The sequence below is a fragment of the Tachyglossus aculeatus genome, chromosome 4, assembly GCF_015852505.1.
Source record: "Tachyglossus aculeatus isolate mTacAcu1 chromosome 4, mTacAcu1.pri, whole genome shotgun sequence".
Taxonomy (NCBI): Eukaryota; Metazoa; Chordata; class Mammalia; order Monotremata; family Tachyglossidae; genus Tachyglossus; species Tachyglossus aculeatus.
This window is the reverse complement of record NC_052069.1, coordinates 29860817-29883863: the sequence shown is the minus strand read 5'-3', so window position 1 is coordinate 29883863 and position 23047 is coordinate 29860817. Positions and strand designations below refer to the sequence as shown.

The window sequence follows — 23047 nt, the reverse complement described above, 5'->3', positions numbered from 1 at the left end:
GGGACACTCAAGTAGATATGACTGGGAGGCAGGAGGAAATGCAACTTGCAGAGAAGGAAAAAAGATCAAGGCTAGCAAAATAGATTGGTAGTCATCCACATAAAAGTGGTATTTAAAAACCTGGGAGTAGATGGCCTCCCCAAGCTGTCCCCAAATCCTATCGGTTCTACTTTCACATCTCTAGAATCCACCCTTTCCCTTTCATCTAAACTGCTACTGTGCTGATCCAAGCTTTTATCCTATTCCACCTTGGCCACTGCATCTGCCTCCTCACTGACTTCCCTGCTTTTTTTTTTTAATAGCATTTATTAAGCACTATGTGCAAAGCATTGTTCTAAGCGCTGGGGAGGTTACAAGATGACCAGGTTGTCCCACAGTCTTAATCCCCATTTTACAGATAAGGTAACTGAGGCACGGAGAAGTTAAGTGACTTGTCCAAAGTCACACAGCTGACAATTGGCAGAGTTGGGATTTGAACCTCTGACTCCAAAGCTCGTGCTCTTTCCACTGAGCCACGCTCCTTCTCTTGCTTTCTGTCTCTTCACCTTTCCAGTCCAAACTTCACTGCGCTGCCCGATTCATTTTCTTAAAAAAAGTTCAGTCCATTCTCCTCACGCCTCAAAAACCTCCAGCGGTTGCCCACCCACCACTGCATCAAACAAAAACTCCTAACCATTGACATTAAGGCACTCAATCAGCTGTCCTTCTATGTTAGCTCTCTGATCTCCTACTATTCACTCACTCATTCATTCAATCATATTTATTGAGCACTTACTGTGTGCAGAGCACTGTACTAAGCACCTGGGAAGTACAAGTTGGCAACAGATAGAGACGGTCCCTACCCAACAACGGGCTGACAGTCTAGAAGGGGGAGACAGAGAACAAAACAAAACATGTGGACAGGTGTCAAGTGATCAGAATAGAAGTACAGCTAGATGCACACCATTAACAAATAAATAGAATAGTAAATATGTACAAGTAAAATAGAGTAATAAATCTGTACAAACATATATACAGGTGCTGTGGGGAGGGGAAGGAGGTAGGGTGAGGGAGATGGGGAGGAGGAGAGGAAAAAGGGGGCTCAGTCTGGGAAGGCCTCCTGGAGGAGGTGAGCTCTCAGCCTGCACATTTTACTCTTCTAACATCAATTTATGCTCTTGTGCCTTGAGCTCATCTATCTCTCTGCCAATTCCTTACCCACATTCTTTCTTGGGCCTGAAACTCTATCTCTGACAGACCACCACTCTCCCTACTTTCAAAACGCATTTAAAAGCACATCTCCAAAAAGAGGCCTGTCCTTACTAGGCCCTTATGTCTGTTATTTGCCCTCCCTTCAACATTGTCTGCACATAATCATAATTAAAATAATATTAATAATGGTCTTTGTTGAGCACTTACTATGTGCCAGACACTGTACTAAGTGTTGGGGTGGATACAAGCAAATCAGATTGGACACAGTCCCTGCCCAGTGTGGGGCTCCCTGTCTCAATCACCATTTTACAGATGAGGAAACGGAGGCACAGAGAAGTGAAGTGCCTTGCTCAAGGTAGCACAGCAGACAAAGTGGCAGAGCCAGGATTAGAACCCATTACCTCCTGAGTCCCAGGCCCGTGCACTTATCTACATATTCTTATACTCTGCCATTTCCCCTCTTGGTAATTTATTTTAACGTCTGTTTCCCCACTTTAGAGTGTAAATTATTTGGGGGCGGGGACTAAGTCTATTAACTCTATTGCATTGTTCTCTTCCAAGTGCCTAGTATACTGCTTTGCACAGGGAAAGTCCCAACAAATACCACTGATTGATTGACAGGACCTATCAACCTCCTCCTCAAAAAACTCCAGTGGTTGCACATCCACCTCCATATCAAACAAAACTCCTCACCATTGAGTCCATCACCTTGCCCCCTCCTACCTCACCTCGCTTCTCTCCTTCTACAACCCAGCCCTCACACTTTGCTCCTCTAGTGTTAACCTTCTCACTGTACTTCAGTCTCTCCTGTCTCACCCCCGACCCCTGGAACACATCCTGCCTCTCGCCTGGAACACCCTCCATCCTCAAATCTGCCAGGCAATTACTCTCCCCCAATTGAAGCCTTATTGAAGACACATCTCCTCCAAGCGGCCTTCCCAGACTAAGCCCCACTTTTCCTCATCTCCCACTCCCTTCTGCATCGCCCTGACTTGCTCCCTTTCCTCTGTCCCCCTCCCAGCCCCTCAGCACTTATGTACATATATGAATTTTTTTTTATTGATGTCTGTCTTCCCCCTGCCTAATCTGTAAGCTCATTGTAGGCAGGGAATGGCACTGTTTATTGTTGTGTTGTACTTTCCTAATGCTTAACACGGTGCTCTGCACATGGTAAACACATAATAAATGCGATTGAATGAATGAATGAGCTGATTGAGTGCAAATTTATCAATTAACAGTATTTATTGAGTGCTTAGTATGTGCATAGACCTGTACTAAGTGCTTGGGGGAGTACAATAAGCAGACAAATTTCTTGCCCAAAACGAGTTTTCAGTGTAGAGGATGCTCATAAAAGTTGGGAGGCAGAGTGATAGTCTGGGAAAGAGACTGTGAGAGTGGACAGAGAGGTAGAGGAGAAGCAAATGTGAACTGTTCTGGTAAACTCGAGGGGGAAAAGTTTTCATGAGAAGGAAGTGGTTCATAGGGTTGAAGGTAGTCTACCCTTTCAATGGAGGGTGAGGTGGTGATTGCACAGATTGAACTACTGCTTTAATTTAATCATTCACTTTCTCCCCACTCCCAACCCCACAGCACTTATAATAAATATATTATAAATTATTTATTCATATTAACGTCTCTCTCTTCTAGAGTTCCAGCTTGTTATGAGCAGGGTTTGGTTCTGCTAATTCTGTTGTACTGTATTCTCCCAAGCACTCCCAGTACAGTCCCCTGCACATAGTAAGCGCTCAATAAATGCAATTGACTGTTACAAAATCCTCATATTTTTTCAACAGTGCCCAGATACTGACTTTTCATTCATTCATTCAATTGTATTTATTGAGAGCTAACTATGTGCAGAGCACTTTACTAAGTGCTCGGGAAGTACAAGTCGGCAACATATAGACAGTCCCTACCCAACAAGGGGCTCACAGTCTAGAAGGGGGAGACAGACGACAAAACAAAACAAGTAGACCGGTGTCAATACCATCAGAATGAATAGAATTGTAGCTATATACATATCATTAATAAAATATAGTAAATATGTACAAATAAAATAGAGTAATAAATATAAATAAAACAAGTGCTGTGAGGAGGGGAAGGGAATAGGGTGGGGGGGCAATGGGGAGGCAAGGAGGAGGAGAGAAAAAGGGGGGGCTCAGTCAGGGAAGACCTCTTGGAGGTGGTGAGCTCTCAGTAGAGCTTTGAAGAGAGGAAGAGAGCTAGTTTGGCAGATGTGTGGATGGAGGGCATTCCAGGCCAGAGGAAGGGCATGGGCCAGAGGTTGGCAATGGGACAGGCAAGAACGAGGCACAGTGAGGAGGTTAGTGGCAGAGGAACGTAGTGTATGGTCTGGGCTGTAGATGGAAAGAAGGGAGGTGAGGTAGGAGGGGGCGAGGTGATGGGCAGCCTTGAAGCTGAGAGTGAGGAGTTTTTGCTTGATACGAAGGTTGACAGGCAACCACTGGAAATTTTTGAGGAGGGGAGTGACATGCCCAGAGCGTTTCTGTACAAAGATAATCCAGGTAGCAGAGTGAATTATAGACTGAAGCAAGGAGAGACAGGAGGATGGGAGATCAGAAAGGATAAATACAAGGCAATCAAGTTGTCTCACATGAGGTTCACAGTCTTAATCCCCGTTTGAAGATGAGGGAACTGAGGCCCAGAGAAGCGAAGTGACTTGCCCAAGGCTTTAGAGATGTTGTTGTGCTGTGTGACAGGATTTAGTGATGAATGGAATATATGGGTTGAATGAGAGAGATGAGTCAAGAATAATACCAAGGAAGGCTTGTGAGACAGGAAGGATGGTGGTGCTGTCTACAGTGATGTACTTCCCAAGCGCTTAGTACAGTGCTCCACACACAGTAAGCACTCAATAAATACGATTGAATGAATGAATGAATGAATGTGGAAGTGAGAGGGAGTACAGGGTTTGGGAGGGAAGATAAGGAGTTCTGTTTTGGACATGTTAAGCTTGAGGTGATGGGAGGAAATCCACTTTGCTCATAGTAAGCACTTAATAAATGCCATTATTATTATTATTATTATTATTATTATTATCCAAGTAGAAATACCTTGAAGGCAGAAGGAAATGCAAGACTGCAGAGAGATGAGCGCTGGAGATATAGATTTGGGTATCATCCACATAGAGGTGGTAGTTGAAGCCATGGGAATGAATGAGTTCTCCTGGGTTCTAATACCTCTCCGCCACTTTGCCGTGTGACCTTGGGCAAGTCATTTAACTTCTTTGTGCCCTCAGATGTGCCCTCATCTGATAAATGGGGTTTCAATACCTGTCCTCCCATCTACTAAGGCTGTAAAATAATTTTGGACAGGGAACATGTCTGCTAACTCTATACTGTACTCTCCCAAGTGCTTAGTACTGTGCTCTGCACATAGTAAGCACTCAATAAATACCATTGATTGATTGGTCAGACTGTGAGCCCCAGGTAGGACCTGATTTATCTTTTATCTCATAAAAGGGCTTCATACAGTGCTTGACATATAGTAAGTGCTTAACAAACACCGCAGTTATTTTTATTACTGCATCAAAAGACAGGCATAAATAAGAAAGATACTTGAAATATAGTATGGACAATTTTTATCCACTCTCTCCAGTAACATAACCTGCCTTGAAGTTTCTTTTTGGGGTTTTGTTTTGTTTTTTAATGGTTATCATTTGAGGTCTGATCCTCACAAAGGGCTTGTGTTTTCAGAGGGAAACTCTCATTTGAATAAGGAAAAACTTCTGGATTTTTGCATGTGTCCGCAGATAAAGCAGATTTTTCTTCTTTGCCAAGATATGAGTTTTGTAGTCTTTTCTTTGCTTAGAATTGTCTGAAATTGTTAATAAATTGGAGTTGAAAGTGTACATACACTCTTCTCTCAGTGTGTGGGACTTAAAACTAAGAGGGAAAAGTTATTTATTCAGTCTTTTGAGTAGTATAAATTCCGGGTCTCTCTGGGCCAAGTGCAGGGAGACTCCTGTTACTGTACAAACACTTCAGTTCAAATAGAAAATTTATAAGCTAATAGTCTACATAAAAGTGAAGTGCCACTTAAGAATTTCAGGTAGACTGAACAGTTTACATTTAAGAATCACATAGCGTTTCAAAAGCATTAATCATTCCCACGAGGGGATAATCTGCAGATGGCAAAACAGAAACATTAAGAGATCAAGAGACTAGTTGGAGAACCAGAGAGAAGTTGGAGTTCAAGTGTTATGTCGACAAGTCTCTACTGAGCAAGCTTTAAATCTGGATTCTGTTTTCATGTACGTATCGTTGTACTCTGTTATTTCCCTTATCTGGAATTTATTTTAATGTTCGGCACCCCCATTAAATTGTAATCTCCTGGAGGGCAGGGTTCGAATCTAAACCTGCAATGTTTTATACTCTCCCAGTGTTTAGTGCAGCATTCTATAGTGAGTGCTCAATAAGTATTACTGATGGACCGATTGACTTGATGATCTAATTACTGAGCATCTGCTTCCTTATAAATGCCTTCAGGCAGGCCATTCAACATAATAATGATAATAACGATGGTATTTGTTAAGCATTTACTATGTGCAAAGCACTGTTCTAAGCACTGGGGAGGTTACATGGTGATCAAGTTGTCCCATGGGGGGCTTACAGTTTTAATCCCCGTTCAACATAATAATGATAATAATGATGGTATTTGTTAAGCATTTATTATGGGCAAAGCACTGTTCTAAGCGCTGGGGAGGTTACAATATGATCAGGTTGTCCCATGGGGGGCTCACAGTTTTAATACCCGTTCAACATAATAATGATAATAATGATGGTATTTGTTAAGCATTTACTATGTGCAAAGCGCTGTTCTAAGCGCTGGGGAGGTTACAAGGTGATCATGTTGTCCCACGGGGGGCTCACAGTTTTAATCCCCATTTTACAGATGAGGTAACTGAGGCACAGAGAAGTTAAGTAACTTGCCCAAAGTCATACGGCTGACAGCTGGCGGAGCCGGGATTTGAACCCATGACCTCTGACTCCAAAGCCCGTGCTCTTTCCACTGAGCCACGCTGCTTCTTCAATATGGCTTGACCCTTCAATCAATCAATAAGTGGTATTCATTGAGCACTTACTGTGTCCAGAGAATTCTACCGAGAACTTGGAAAAGTCCAATACAACTGAGTAGGCAGACACAATCCATGCCAAAAAGGAGTTTACAGGCTGTAATCTCCAGTCCTTTAATCGTAAATGTGGTATTTAGTAAGATCTTCCTATGCCCTAAGCCCTGGATGTCAACACACGACAATCTGAGGGAACCCAGCCCAATCTTTAAACTCAATGGTTGTGCTGGGCCTCTTCTTCCCAACCAAACTGCCTCACTTTGTTCCTGGGCATGGGTGCACCTGACCCCCACACTGGGTTTCCAGTAAGAGGAGTGGGAATCAATAGGGAGGTAAGTGGGTAGGTCCAATGTAGACTCTGCATTATACTAGACGCTTGGGAGTGTACAGTACAATGGCTGGTAATAATAATAATAATCATCATCATCATCATCAATCGTATTTATTGAGCGCTTACTGTGTGCAGAGCACTGTACTAAGCACTTGGAAAGTACAAATTGGCAACGTATGGAGACAGTCCCTACCCAACAGTGGGCTCACAGTCTAAAAGGGGGAGACAAAACCAAACATACTACAAAATAAAATAGAATAGATATGTACAAGTAGAATAAATAAATAAATAGAGTAATAAATACGTACAAACATATATACATATATACAGGTGCTGTGGGGAAGGGAAGGAGGTAAGGTGGGGGTGATGCAGAGGGAGACGAGGGGCAGAGGAAGGAAGGGGCTCAGTCTGGGAAGGCCTCCTGGAGGAGGTGAGCTCTCAGTAGGGCCTTGAAGGGAAGTAGGGCCTTGAAGGGATAAATTAATAAATGATAATCATGGAATTTATTAAGCGCTTACTATGTGCAAAGCACTGTTCTAAGTGCTAGAGCACTGTTCTAGAAACGTTCCCTGCTCACAATGAGGTAGAAATGTCAAATGGTGGCAAAACTACTCTTGGACAGATTTTTATATTGTATGTAATAATAATAATAATAATGATGGCATTTGTTAAGCGCTTACTATGTGCAAAGCACTGTTCTAAGCGCTAGGGTGGATACAAGGTGGTCAGGTTGTCCCACGTGGGGTGCACAGTCTTCATCCTCATTTTACAGATGAGGTAACTGAGGCTCAGAGAAGTGAAGTGACTCGCCCAAGGCCACACAGCAGACATGTGGCAGAGCCGGGATTAGAACCCATGACCTCTGACGCCCAAGCCCGGGCTCTTTCCACTGAGCCACGCTGCTTCTGTACATGTTCTGTACATGCTGTTCAACTTCTTCCTTGCCACAAAATAATCAAGCTTTCATTTGCATTCCTCAGGAAAATTAGGTTTTATTGCTCATCATTTCATTTAGGTGATTTTGAGGAAGCAGCAACATGTGGAAAAAAACACACGCCTGGGAGTTGCAGCGTGGCTCAGTGGAAAGAGCTCGGGCTTTGGAGTCAGAGGTCATGGGTTCAAATCCCGGCTCTGCCAACTGTCAGCTGTGTGACTTTGGGTAAGTCACTTAACTTCTCCGTGCCTCAGTTACCTCATCTGTAAAATGGGGATGAAGACTGTGAGCCCCCCGTGGGACAACCTGATCACCTTGTATCCTCCCCAGCACTTAGAACAGTGCTTTGCACATAGTAAGCGCTTAATAAATGTCACTATTATTATTATTGTTATTATTATTATTAATCCCGGCTGTGCCAATTGCTTGTTGTGTGATCATGGGCAAGTCACTTAACTTCTCCGTGCCTCAGTTCTCCTACTTAGACTGTGAGCTGTATGTGGGACAGGGACCGTGTCCAACATAATTAACTTGTACCTACCCTGGCACTTAGAACAGTGTTTGACACATGGTAGGTATAATTCTATTTATTCTGATGTTTTTGACACCCTTCTACATGTTTTGTTTTGTTGTGTGTCTCCCCTTTCTAGACTGTGAGCCTGTGGTTGGGTAGGGACCATCTCTGTATGTTGCCGACTTGTACTTCCCAAGCGCTTAGTACAGTACTCTGCACACAGTATGCACCCAATAAATGCGATTGAATGAATGAATGAAATACCACAAAATAAATAAAATAAATGTCACAGGCCAGGTTGGGCTTGGCTCAGCCTGGGGCAGGATAGGCAATGCTTTCTGACCCTGTGCTCCTGGCAAACAGACCACAGTGGCCCTGCTTCAGAGTTCCACATGGGCATGGTTATTGTTATTATTATTATTATTTATTATTATTATTAATATTAACAATTCTGGTATTTGTTGTGTGCTTTCTATTCATTTATTCAATCGTATCTATTGAATGCTTACTGTAAGGGCTTGGAAGTACAATTAGAGAAGCAGCGTGGCTCAATGGAAAGAGCACGGGCTTTGGAGTCAGAGGTCATGAGTTCAACTCCCGGCTCTGCCAATTGTCAGCTGTGTGACTTTGGGCAAGTCACTTAACTTCTCTGGGCCTCAGTGACCTCATCTGTGAAATGGGGATGAAGACTATGAGCCCCCCGTGGGGCAACCTGATCACCTTGTAACCTCCCCAGCACTCAGAACAGTGCTTTGCACGTAGTAAGCGCTTAATAAATGCCATTATTATTATTATTATTATTACAATTCAGCAACAAATAGAGACAATTCCTACCCAACACAGGCACTGTACTAAGCCCTGGGGTAGGCACAAGCAAATTGGGTTGATCACAGTCTCTGTTCCATATAATAATAATAATAATGTTGGTATTTGTTAAGTGCTTATTATGTGCAAAGCACTGTTCTAAGTTCCGGGGTAGATACAAAGTAATCAGGTTGTCCCATGTGGGGCTCACAGTCTTCATCCCCATTTTACAAATGAGGGAACTGAGGCCCAGAGAAGTTAAGTGACTTGCCCAAAGTCACACAGCTGACAAGTGGCGGGCCGGGATTTGAACCCATGACCTCTGACTCCAAAGCCCATGGTCTTTCCACTGAGCCATGTCACAGTCTTAACCCCCATTTTATAGATGAGGTGATTGAGGCCCAGAGAAGTGAAGTGACTTGCCCAAGGTCACACATCAGACAAGTGGTGGAGCCAGGTTTAGAACCTCTTAGCTTCTGTCTCCTCGACCTGTGTTCTATCCACTATGTCATCCTGCTTAGGTGCTTACTGTGTGCTGGGGTAAATTAGACAGTTCTGTATTTGCTGACATAATTGGCTCACTTTTTTGTATAATTTTTGGAAACCCAAAACAGAGGAAGATCTATTGTACCTAGAAGGGAATAAAGTCTAATAACCAAGGGGCAGGGAAAAAAAATGGAGAAGAATAGAAAGGAAGACGGAGGCAGGGGATCAGTGTCCTATCATAGCTTCACCACTTGCCTGTGTGAAGTAGGGCAAGCTGTTTACATTTTCTGGGCCTAAATTTCCTCATCTGTGAAATGGGGATTAAATACCTTCTCCTTAGATTGGGACAGGGACTGTGCCTGACCTGGTTATCTGGTTATCAGGGTTTAGTAATAATAATAATGATGATGGTATTTGTTAATAATAATAGTAACAATAATAATTATAGCATTTGTTAAGCACTTACTATGTGCCGAGCACTGTTCTAAGCTCTGGGGTGGATATAAGCTAGTCAGGTTGTCTCATGTGGGGCTCACAGTCTTCATCCCCATTTTAAAGACTGTGAAAGGACAGTCTAGTCCTTCTAGACTGTGAGCCCACTGTTGGGTAGGGACCGTCTCTATATGTTGCCAACTTGTACTTCCCAAGCGCTTAGTACAGTGCTCTGCACACAGTAAGTGCTCAATAAATACGATTGATTGATTGATTTAAAGATGAGGTAACTGAGGCCCAGAGAAGTGACGTGACTTGGCCAAAGTCACACAGTTGACAAGCGGCAGAGCCGGGATTAGAACCCATGACCTCTGACTCCCAAGCCTGTGCTGTTTCTGCTAAACCACACTGTTTCTATACATAGTTAATACTTAATGAATGCCACAATAATTGTTAAGAGGAAAATAGGAGGACATGCCTCGCTTTCTCTAGATGGGCCTTCATCTTCACCCACTCCGCCAGACTCACTGGGAAATTGGGAGGAGTCAGCTTCCTTCTCACTCCCTAATTTTGCTTCTGCACCATTCCACCTCCCCCATCCCTTTCTTTCCCTTTCATCTGTCTTTACCACCCGCTCCAGATACTAGTCATGGTCATCTTCCACCCACAAAACCCTATCTCCATCTTTCTGAACCATTTTGATCCCTTTCTGACATTCCTTTTCTCTTTCTCCATTCCTACATAGATCCATGGGGACTTCAATACCCATGTACATACTCCTGACAACTCTTCCGCTGCCCACTTTCCATCACTCCTCTACTCTGCTGAACTTCTGCTCCACTCCATCACACCCACTCGTCAACTTGGGCACACACCCGATCTCATACATCTAGTCACTGTACAATCGCTACCCTCACCAACTCTGAAATTTTTCTGCCTGACCACAACCGTCTCACTTGTCTTCTCTCCCCTTCACCCCCTCCCTGCAAATCTGTACTGTCCCCCCACAGAGACCTCTGATCTTTTGACTCCATCCAATTTTCTCAGGTCATCATTCCCCATTTAGCCTCCATACCCAAACTACCTTTCCTTGATGACCAAATTGACACATCCGACACCATCCTTTCTACTAAACTCAGTTCACTCACTGACTTAACCATTCACTGATCTCGTACCACTTCCCCACAGCCCTGGATCCTCTCCACAGTTCTCTTTCTTCACTCCTGTGTCCGAGCATTGCTGGCAGAAATCCAGATATCAGTCCGACCCCGTCCACAAAGTTCAACCTTGCATGCTTTAACTCTGTTCTCTCCTTTGCCCAGCAAAATGATTTCTCCATCCTTGCCACTTGTTTCAGTTGTTTAACTCTCTCCTCAAACCCTGTGTCTCTCTCTGCTCATGACCAGGCCACGTACTTCATTGAGAAAATTGAAACCATAAGCGTGATCTTCCTAAAATCTCCCCTCCTCTACATTCCCTTCCTCCTCCTGACCCTTTTCAACTTTCCCATCCTTCCCAGCAGGATCTCTAGAGGAGTTCTCCCACCTTCTCTCAAAATCCTCTTCTCTACCTGCACACCCAGCCCCATCTCTTTACACCTTATCAAAGTACTTGCTCACTCCCTCTTCCCTCCCAAACCACCATCTTCAACTGTTTGCTCTCCAATGGCTTTTTTACTCACTGCTTTCAAGCATGCTCATGTCTCCCCTGTTCCTTCAGTTATCAATCACTCAATCAATCAATCGTATTTATTGAGTGCTTACTGTGTGCAGAGCACTGTACTAAGCACTTGGGAAGTACAAGTTATCACATCATTACCCTCCTTCCAGTCCTCTCAAAACTCCTTGAGCCAGTTGTCTACACACACTGCCTCCAGTTCCTCTCCTCCAAACTTGACCCCCTCCAATTTGGATTCTGTCCCCTTCATTCCACAGAAACCATCCTCTCAAAGGTCACAAATGACCTTCTTGCCAAACCCAGTGGCCTCTTGTCTTATACCATCGAGTTGTTTCCTACCCATAGTGACATCACAGACACATTTCTCCAGAACACCCCACTCTCCATCTGCAACCGTTCTGGTAGTATATCCATAGAGTTTTCTTGGTAAAAATATGGATTTGGTTTGCCACTGCCTCCTTTCGCGCAGTAAACCTGAGTCTCTGCCCTCAAATCTCTCCCCTGCCACTGCTGGCCAGCATGGGTGAGTTTTGACTTGTAGCAGATTGCCTTCCACTCGCCAGCCATTGGCCAAGCTAGCAATGGAATGGGTAAGCCTCTGCTTGACTCTCCCTCTCATATCCAAGGATGGTAGAGTACTGGAAACTCTCCAAGTGTGACCCTGAGAGGAACAATGGCCTCTACACAATCCTAATCTCCTCAACCTCTCAGCTGCCTTTGACACTGTAGATCATCCCCTTTTCCAGGAAACATTATCCAACCTTGGCTTCACTGACACTGTTCTCTCCTAGTTCTCCTCCCATTTCTGTGGTCGTTGAGTCTCAGTCTCTTTCAGGGGTTCCTCCTCTGCCTTTCACTCCCTAACTGTGGGAGTCCCTCAGGGTTCAATTCTGGGCCCCATTCTATTCTCCATCGGCACCCGTTCTCTTGGAGAACTCAGTCATTCCCATGCCTTCAACTACAATCTCTATGCAGTTCATTCCCAAATCTACATCTCCAGCCCTGATCTCTCTCCCTCTCTGCAGTCTTGCACTTCCCCCTGCCTTCAAGATATGACTATTTGGATGTCCAGCTGACACCTCAGGCTTATCATATACAAAACAGAACTAGTTATCTTCCCACCCAAAACCTGTCTACCTGTTGACTTTCCCATCAATGAAGAAAGCACCACCATCCTCACTGTCTTGCAAGCCTGTAACCTTGATATTACCCTCAACTCACCTCTCTCATTCTACCCACATATTCAATCTGTTAACAAATCCTACGGTTTCAACCTTCACGACATCACTAAAATCTGCCCTTTCCTCTCCATCCAAACTACTACCATGTTAATCTAATCACTTATCCTACCTTGTCTTGATTACTGCATAAGCCTCCTTTGCTGACCTCCCTGCCTCCTGTCCCTCCCAAATCCAGTCCGTACTTCATTCTGCTGCCCAGATCAATTATCTAAAAAAATTTCGTCGATGTTTCCCCACTCCTCAAGAACCTCCAATGGTTGCCCAACCACCTCCGTATCAAATAGAAACTCCATACCAACATTCATTCATTCATTCATTCAATCATATTTATTGAGCACTTACTGTGTGCAGAGCACTGTACTAAGCACTTGGGAAGTACAAGTTGGCAACATATAGAGACGGTCCCTACCCAACAGTGGGCTCACAGTCTAGAACAGCTTTAAAGCACTCAATCACCTTGCCCCCTCCTACCTCATCGTGCTACTTTCCTACTTCAACCCAGCCTGCACACTCAGCTCCTTTAATGTTAACATTCTGTAATAATAATAATAATAGTAATAATAACAATGGCATTTATTAAGTGCTTACTATGTGCAAAGCACTGTTCTAAGCACTGGGGAGGTTACAAGGTGATCAAGTTGTCCCACTGGGGGCTCACAGTCTTCATCCCCATTTTACAGATGAGGGAACTGAGGCACAGAGAAGTGAAGTGACTTGCCTAAAGTCACACAGCTGACAACTGGCGGAGCTGGGATTTGAACCCATGACCTCTGACTCCAAAGCCTGAGCTCTTTCCACTGAGCCACGCTGCTTCTCTTCTGTACCTCAATCTCATCTATCTCACCACCAACCTCTCACCCACATCCTGCCTCTGACCCGGAATGCCTTCCCCTTTCATATTCCACAACCACTCTCCCCATCTTCAAATCTTTATTGAAAGCACATCTCCTCCAAGAGGCCTTTCCTGACTAAACCCTGATCTTGTCTTCTCCCACTCCCTTCTGCCTTGCCCTTGCACATGGATTTGCTCCACAGCCCCATAGCACTTACATACTTATCCATAATTTATTTATATTAATGCCTTTCTACCCCACTAGACTGTAAGCTTGTTGGAGGCAGGGAATGTGTCTACCAACCCTCTTTTACTGTAGTCTCCCAAGTGCTCAGTACAGGGCTCTCCATTCAATAAGCTCTCAATAAACATGATTGATTAGATCGCCCAGCCCTTATCTGCAACACACATTACATTGGCCATGCAGCAGAATATGATATCTGTGTTCTAATCCTGACTCTGCCACTTGTCTGCTGTGTGATTTTGGTCAAGTCACTTAACTTCTCTAGGCCTCAGTTACCTTATCTGTAAAATGGGTATTAAGCCTGTGAGCCCCACGTGGAACATGGACAATGACCATCCTGATTAACTTGTACTGAACCCAGTGCCTGGCATTTAGCACTTAATAGTGCTTGGTACATAGTAAGCGCTTAACAAATACCATCATCATCATCATCATTTACAAATTCCATGAAAAAAAAATGATGACATAATGGGCAGAACTGGACTGGACTGAATGCCTCAACTCCTCTGTGGCCTTCACTTTTCTCACAGTGGACAGAAGCCCCCTAGAAGGGGAACCCTGTTCTCTCCACTTATCTCCCACTCCCCCTTCCCGACACATCATGAGGCAGTTCTTCCCCAGCCTGGGGGATCAAATGGGACTCAGGGCTGGGCTGCTCCTTCCCCTTTGGCCTGCTCCCTTCCTCCTCCTCAACCCACTTCCACTTCTGCTCCAACTCCTGCTTCCCCTCCTTTTCTTCCTCCTTTTCTTCCTCCCCCTACCCTCTCTCCCTCATAGGGGCACAGTAACAGTGCAGAGCAGTTGGCCATACTAAGTGAAGCCACTCGGGACAAGGATTCTTGGTAGAGACTCAGGAAGCGGTGGAAGAGGTGAGCGTATGGTCTGCATCCTTGAGTCTCAGAAGTTGGAACCTCAGGCTCACTTTTCTAGACCTTTCTCTTACATTACCTTTCATTTTTCCTTTTCCTCTGTAAAGTGGAAAAAGGTACTGAGGAGGGGAAATACCAAAAGTTTCTAGAGCAGAGGGAAAACGATGAAGGCTTAACAAAGCTCTCAAAGGTATACAGTGCTTTCAATGTGATAAAACCAGGAGCTGGTTGAGTTTTATCTAACTGTGCACTGTACTTTTTTTAGAGGAGAAGTAAAATATATGCAACAGGTTACTTGAAATATATTTTGTTTCTTATATAGCTACTCACCTGCTACAGCCTCTTTTGAAGGAAATAGTTTGTTGTCAACTGCCATGTTTATATCATAGAATACTTCATCTTCCTCTCTGTCTGCATCAAACTGGAAAAAAAAAAAATCCATGGTCAGTTAAGTGATTTTTTAAAATGTCTGATGAATTAGTGCAATGAAAATTAAGGAGCTATGAATTAAAACTAATAAGAGTATTTTTAAGTGCATATTATGTGCTAAGCACGGAGTGGATATAAAACAGTCGAATGGGACAGTCCCTGTCACACTTGGGGCTCAATGGGTAAGGGGGTGGGGGAGAGAACAAGTAATGAATCCCCAGTCAATCAATCAGTGGTTTTTATTGAGCACTTACTGTGTGCAAAGTACCATAATAAGTGCTTGGGAGAGTACCATATAACTGAATCGGTAGACATATTCTCCGACCACAAGGAGCCCCATTTTGCAGATGAGGAAACTAATGTCAAGTACAGTTAAGTGACTTGTCCAAGGTCACAGACTAGGCAAATGGCAGAGCCGGGATTAGAACTCAGCTCTCCGGACTCCAATCTTGTGCTCTTTCTACTTGGCCTCACTACTATAAACTACAAGCTAGACAAGCACTTTGATCATTGTGATAATAGCTGGTTTAAATAGTATTTTGCAGTTTTTAATCAATTATGTTGTAAATGATTTTTCTAGCCCCAAATCATTATTTGAGACAATGTTTGAATGCCAGCTGGTTGCAGAGCCCTATGCACTTCGGGGTCCTGCCCTGGAGGAGTTTGCAATACAAAAAGAACTGGATGGAAGTTGGTAAATATACAAAAGATGAAAAAGCAAGAGCACTGAAATGAATGATAAAACAAAAGGAAGTGATTACATAACCAGCAGATATAATGAAAAATAATGGTATTTGTTAAGCACTTAATGATGTGCCAGGCACTTTACTAAACGCTGGAGTGGATACCAGCAGATCAGGTTGTTCCACGTGGGTCTCACAGTCTCAATCCCCATTTTCCAGATGAGGTCACTGAGGCCCAGAGAAGTGACTTGCCCAAGGTCACACAGCAGACAAATGGCGGGGCTGGTATTACAACCCATGACCTTCTGGCTCCCAGGCACTTGCCCTATCCTCTATGCTATGTTGCTCCTTGATGGTTAAGTTACCTGCTGGGATGGCATGGCAATGTGGAGAATTAGTCAGAGAATGCCACTGACATGGGGTGACTTTTTAGGACTCCTTTGAAGAGGGGATGGGGTAGATGACAAATGTGGTTTTTGCATTGAAGGGGGTGGAACCCCTCATATCCAAGGCTGCTGATGGCCAGAGCCCCAGCAGGCATTCTCTTACATACAGCGTAGCTTAATAGAAAGAGAGCAGGCCTGAGAATCAGAGGAGCTGGGTTCTAGTCCCATTGCCACCACTTGTCTCCGGTGTGACCTTTGTCAAATCACTTCACTTCGCTGTGCCTCAATTCCCTCAGCTGCAAAATCAGTCAATCGTATTTATTGAGGGATTATTGTGTGCATTTAGCGCTTGGGAGAGTATGTTATAACAGACACATTACCTTCCCACAGTGAATTTACAGTCTAGAGGAGGAAAAAGACATTAATATGAATAAATACAATTACAGATATGTACCTAAGTGCTGTGGGGGTGGTAGAGGGGATGAATAAAGGGTGACGCAGAAGGGAATGGGAGAATAGGAAAGGAGGGCTTAGTCAGGAAAGGCCTCTTGGAGGAGATGTGCCTTCGATAAGGTTTTGAAGGAGGGGGGAGTAATTGCCTGTCTGATATGATGAGGGAGGGTGTTCCAGAACTGAGGCGGGACGTGGGCAAGACGTCAGCGGCGAGGTAGACGAGATCGAGATACAGTGAGAAAGTTGGCATTACAGGAGGGAAATGTGTGGGTTGTAGTAAGGGAGTAGTGAAATGAGATAGGAGGGGCAAGGTGATTAAGTGCTTTGAAGCTGATGGTAAGGAGTTAGTACAGTGCCAAGCGCTTAGTACAGTGCTCTGCACACAATACATGCTCAATAAATACGATTGATGATGAGTTTCCGTTTGTTGCAGAGGTGGATGGACAGCTATTGGAGTTTCTTGAGGAGTGGGGAAACGTGGCTTGAGTGTTTTTGCAGAAAAATGATCCAGGCAGCAGAGTGAAATATGCACTGGATTGGGGAGAGACAGGAGGCAGGGAGGTCAGCAAGGAGGCTGATACAGTAATCAAGGCGAGATAGGATGAGTGCTTGGATTAAAATGGTAGCAGTTTGGTTGGAGAGGAAAAGGTGGAATTTAGCGATGTTTTGAAGGGCAAACCATCAGGATTTAGTGATGATTCAATCGCTGTTCTCCATTCTAATAAGGATAATTGTAGTATTAATTAAGTTTTTACTATGTGCCAGACATTGTACTAAGCTCTGGGATGGACAGAAGCAAATTGGGTTGGACATAGTCCCTGTCCCACGTAGGGCTCACATTCTCAATCCCCATTTTCCAGATGAGGCACAGAGAAGTGAAGTGACTTGCCTAAGATCACACAGCAGACAAGAGATGGAGCAGGATTAGAACCCACAGCCTTCTGACGCCCAGGCCCATGTTCTATCCACTACAACATGCTGCTCCTACTTGGACTGTGAGGTCCATGTGGGACCTAATTATGTTGTATTTTCCCCAACTCTCAGTAGGTGCTTGGCACATAGTACGTGCTTAACAAATGCTATTATTGTTATTACTGTTATTATTATTATTGTCATTCAGAGCCAGAACTAGAACCCAGCTCTCACAATCCTCCAATGTGTGATCTTTCTACTGGACCACAGACAGCACTCTAATTCCGAAAAGCAGAATAAGCAGAAAAATAAAAAAGGAGATCTATGGGAGCTATGTGAAAATTAAAAATTTAGTGTATTTAATTGAATCTTTTAAAAAATTATAAATCCAATTTAGTAGAGGTAATGAAAGAACTCTACCCCTGCTCTTGTTTTTTTTCTAATAAGAAAAACAAATGTGATAAATGGCTGCAGAAAATTTCCCAGGATTTTTAAGCAAATAGTGATAAAGGAAGTAAAAAAAAACAAAAGTAAGAAGTAAAAAAATCCTTCAAACAAAAGAAATCCTTTGAAGTACAGACTTCAAACTCCTCATTTTACTTCGTTAATATAAAAATTGCTTTTTTTACACTTGTGTGACTGATTAATTTTTCGCTCTTTCTAAATTCCATCTTCTTTCCTTGGTTATCTTGCTCTTTGGTCTAACGGTTGGAATATTTATGAGTGCCATTTTACGGTAACACTTTAACATTCTTCCTAATGAATTATTGGTTTCTAGAAGATAGCTTTCCTTTTTTTAATAAGATCTTTTGCACTCTCTGACTACTTAGAAATGGAAAGCAACCCTCTCCTTAGTAAATTTGGGCTACTCACTCATCTGAAATTAGTTTTTCTGTCTTGACTCACCTAAGGTTGCATTCTAGAATGTGTCTGAGAACTAGGGAATTGGGTTTTACTCTGGTTTCCGCTGCAGGTTTCTGGCTGAGACCACCATGGCATTTTGCAATGTGGACAAGGTCAGCGAGAACCCTGAAAAAGAGTCGGTCAGCCTGGGCAAAGACGGCAGCGACTTGTGGGTCATGGCTTTACCTCCCAGATTTGGAACTCTGTTGTGGTCACTTGAGATGTAAATTATGGCTGCACGGAAAAACAAAACAAAAAAACCCAAACCTTTATGTGCACATCACATTCACAATGGATAGGCATAGGACCATTCTTTTCATTCATTCAATCAATCGTATTTATTGAGCTCTTACTGTGGGCACAACACTGTACTAAGCACTTGGGAAGTACAAGTTGGCAACATCTAGAGACGGTCCCTACCCAACAGCGGGCTCACAGTCTAGAAGGGGGAGACAGACAACAAAACAAAACGTATTAACAAAATAAAATAAATAGAATATGTAAATATGTACAAGTAAAATAAATAGAGTACTAAATCTGTACAAACATATATACAGGTGCTGTGGGGAGGGGAAGGAGGTAGGGCTGGGGGGATGGGGAGGGGGAGAGGAAGGAGGGGACTCAGTCTGGGACCAGATATCAGTCAGTCAGTCAATTGTATTTATTGAGTGCTTACTGTGTGCAGAGTATTGAGAAGCAGTGTGGCTCAGTGGAAAGAGCATGGGCTTTGGAGTCAGAGTTCATGGGTTCAAATCCCGGCTCCGCCAACTGTCAGCTGTGTGACTTTGGATAAGTCACTTAACTTCTCTGTGCCTCAGTGACCTCATCTGCAAAATGGGGATGAAGACTGTGAGCCCCCCGTGGGACAATCTGATCACCTTGTAACCTCCCCAGCACTTAGAACAGTGCTTTGCACATAGTAAGTGCTTCATAAATGCCATCATTATTATTATTATTGTTACTGTACTAAGCACGTGGGAGAGCACAATATGAAAATAAACAGACACATTCCCTGCCCACAATGAGCTTAAGGTCAAGAGATCTTACGCCTCGCACATACGCTATCCTGCAAAAGCCACATAACCTAGTGGAAAGAACATGGATGGCAAGGCCTAACAGATGGAGTCTGGGAATCTGAAAGGCATGGGTTCTAATCCTGGCTCCACCACTTCTTTGCTACGTGACCTTGGGCAAGTCCCTTAACTTCTCTGTGCCTCAGTTCCCTCATCTGCAAAATGGAAATTATGACTGTGAGTCCTATGTGGGACAGGGACTGTGTCTAATCTTGTATCTACCCCAGCATTTAGAACAGTGCCCAGCACATAGTAAGTGCTTAACAAATACCATTAGTAGTAGTAGTAGTCAGGAGGCATGAGTTCTAATCCTTGTTCTGCCACTGACTTGATGTGTGATCTTGGGCAAGTCACTTAGCTTCCCTTGACCTCAGTTTTCTCATTGGTAAAATGGGGACTAAATACTTATTTGCCCTTCCCCTAAAACTGTGAACCTCTGAGGGACAGGGACTGTAGCTAATCTGATTATTTTTTATCTTCCCCAGCATTTAGCACAGTGTTTGGCAAATAGTAATGATGATGGCAATAATAATAATAATGATAATAATAATAATCATGGTATTTGTTAAGCACTTATAATGTGCTAGGCACTTGTACTAAGCACTGGGGTGGTTACCAGCAAATCAGATTGGACACAATCCCTGTCCCACATGGGGCTCACAGCCTTAATCCCCATTTTGCAGATGAGGTAACTGAGGCACAGAGAAGTGAAGTGACATGCTTGAGGTCACAAAGCAGACAAGTGGCAAAGTCGGCATTAGAATTCAGATCCTTCTAACTTCCAGGCCTATCCACTAGGAAACACTGTTTCTCATTGTAAACAGAGTAAACAACTAATGAGCACCATGTGTATTATCACTGTGAGAGGGAAATGTTATGTAAACTCAACATTTAAGCTAAGATTGAAGCTATTTTGTTAACCGATTTCTAAACAGTGATATTGTAATATTTGCATTTGCTCTGCCTGGGAATTTATAATCAAACCTAGATTTTAAAGGGAGAAAGAAGCAAAACAACAGGCAAAACAAAAACTGGGAGAAGACTTAAGTATGAATAGGAAATAGGAAAGGAAACCATATGCTAAAACAAAGGGTGAGGAAAGAGAGAGGGGGCTGGAATCTGGGAAACCAAGAAGAAAACATTGAAAGGAAATCACCACTGCTTACCAGTATTTCTTCATCAATCTTTTCATCTAATAATAAGAAGAATAATGGTAACTGGGGTAACTGTTAAGTGCTTAACATGTGCCAAGCACTGAACTAAGCATTGGGGTGCAATCAAGATAATCAGGTCCCACATAAGGCTCACAGTCTAGGAAGGATGGAGAACAGCCCCATTGTTCAAATGAGGGAACTGAGACACAGAGAAGTTAAGTGACCTGCCAAAGATCACACAGCAGGCAAGTGGCAGAGCTCTGATTCCAAAGCCTGGGCTCTTTCCATTAGGCCCTACTGCTCTTTCAGGGCAGCAACTGCTTCTAACAAGTAATCAATCAACCAATGGTATTTATTGAGCTCTTACAGTGTGCAAAGCACTGTGCTAAACATGCTAAACATTGATAACTCTAGTGACTGTAATTTGTTTGTAAGGTGATTCAATACCATATAATTAAAGCTGGATTACTATTTAGGAACACCCTGTCTTAGTGGAGTTTTTGAAACCACCTTTAGAATGAAAATTCCCTTGCAGAATAAAGAGAGGAGTGGTCACCAGCACAAACTAGATCTGAATTCAGTGTTTTAACCTGGTTATAGTTAGATTCTGTCTAAAATAATAGTCAGAGTTGAAGGGGTTTTTTTTTTAAACCAAGTTGGAACCCACAGCTAGATAGTATCTTTATGTAAGCCTCCTTTTTCCTCCAAATCCAGGCTTGTTTTAATGCAGTATCTAAAGATGCCATGTCTTTAAAGGGAAGCAGCATGGCTCAGTGGAAAGAGCACGGGCTTTGGAGTCAGAGATCATGGGTTCAAAACCCAGCTCCGCCAGTTTTCAGCTGTGTGACTTTGGGCAAGTTACTTAACTTCTCTGTGCCTCAGTTCCCTCATTTCTAAAATGGGGATTAAGACTGTGAGCCCCACGTGGGACAATCTGATCACCTTGTAACCTCCCCAGTGCTTAGAACAGTGCTTGCACATAGTAAGTGCTTAATAAATGCCATTATTATTATCATTATTATTATTATGTGAGGGCATGCAATACGACTGAGTTGGTAAACACGTTCCCTGCCCACAAAAAGTATACTGTCTGGAGAGGGAAACAGATATTAATATAAATAAATAAATTACAGATACGTAGACACGTGCTGGAGCTGGGGGTAGGTTGAATATCGAGTGCTGAAAGTAAAATTTTGTGTGCACCAAGGAGTGTAGCATCAACACTAAATGTTATTCTAATGAGAAAGAATTCCCTCAGATAAAATCCTGTCTGTCTAATCTGTTTGTTCCTTTCTTTTTGCAGGAGAAATGTGGAGGCCAATTAGACTTTTAAAATTGAAAGTTTACAAAATTCCCCTGTGCATCCAAAACACATGTTTTAATTTGAATACCAAATGTTCAAACAGCTTTCATAATTGTGCAGTATATAAAGCCTATCCAGACTAGGGAAGGAAACCGGAGTAGAGGGAAGAAATCAGCATCATCCGAGCCGAAACATTGTAGTGATGGTTTGCATGCTTAATTGCAGAAACATTTTCTTTGGCTTTGGTTATTCACTGAGTTACAACCTCAAGAAACCTCTTCAGAACGGCAGCAATTTCTATCACTCTAAATATTACTGTTTCCTTAAAACATCCTAAAGAGATTGGGGATAAAACAGGAGAAGCTGCAATTAATTTTGTTCAGATCGATTCTTCTAAACTGCACTATAATTTGGTTTCCTTTTCCCTTTCTTGTTAGGAATTTACAAAGTTGATACTGTTTTCAATTTAGCTTGAGAGCCTCTCACTGAATAGTTATCAGAAGTTAGTTCACTTGGCTTCTTGTTCTTTCTCTTGTTATTTTCTTCTTCTTTCTCTTCCTTCTCACCCTCCCTTTCCTCCTCTCCTTTCTCCTCTCCCTCTTCTCCTCCCCTGCTTTCTCCTCTTTTTCTTGTCCTGGGAGTCAGAAAGACCAGGGTTCTAATCCCGGCACTGTCACTTGTCTGCTGTGTGACCTTGGGCAAGTCACTTTGCTTCCTCTGTGCCTCAGAGTCCTCATCTGTAAAATGGGGATTAAGACTGTGAGCCCCATGTGGGACAGGGACTGTGTCCAACCTGATTTGCTATATTCACCCCAGCGATTAGTACAGTGCCTAGCACACAGTAAATGCTTAACAAATACAACCTTTTTAAACTACTATTAATAATTTTTATTCTTTTTGCTCTTTTTCCTCCTCCTCTTCCCCTTCCTCTCACGTCTTCTTTCCTTCATAGGGAAGGTTTTATCAAGTAAGCAACCAAAACACTCCTCACTTTTCCCTTTTCCAACCTATGATCACAGCATGTGAGGACCCTCCTTTTTCAAATGTTTTCTTTCCTTGATTCAAGAAGACTTCACTCTAATTACCAACCACTTTGCCATGCCTTTG

The 23047-nt window shown here is 43.2% G+C and overlaps 1 protein-coding gene and 1 non-coding gene across 2 annotated transcripts in view; both read right to left on the bottom strand.

Moving 5' to 3' along the window:
* Window positions 1-23047, bottom strand: part of AK5 (adenylate kinase 5) — a 336353-nt gene that overhangs the window by 124706 nt on the left and 188600 nt on the right. Inside the window, exon 7 of the mRNA XM_038745100.1 lies at window positions 14975-15065. Within this exon, the coding sequence (XP_038601028.1) occupies window positions 14975-15065 (91 nt within the window). The remainder of the gene's footprint in view (window positions 1-14974; window positions 15066-23047) is intronic.
* On the bottom strand, window positions 11992-12129 carry LOC119927650. Its single transcript, XR_005450632.1, has one exon. It is a non-coding gene; the product is annotated as a small nucleolar RNA SNORA7 (small nucleolar RNA).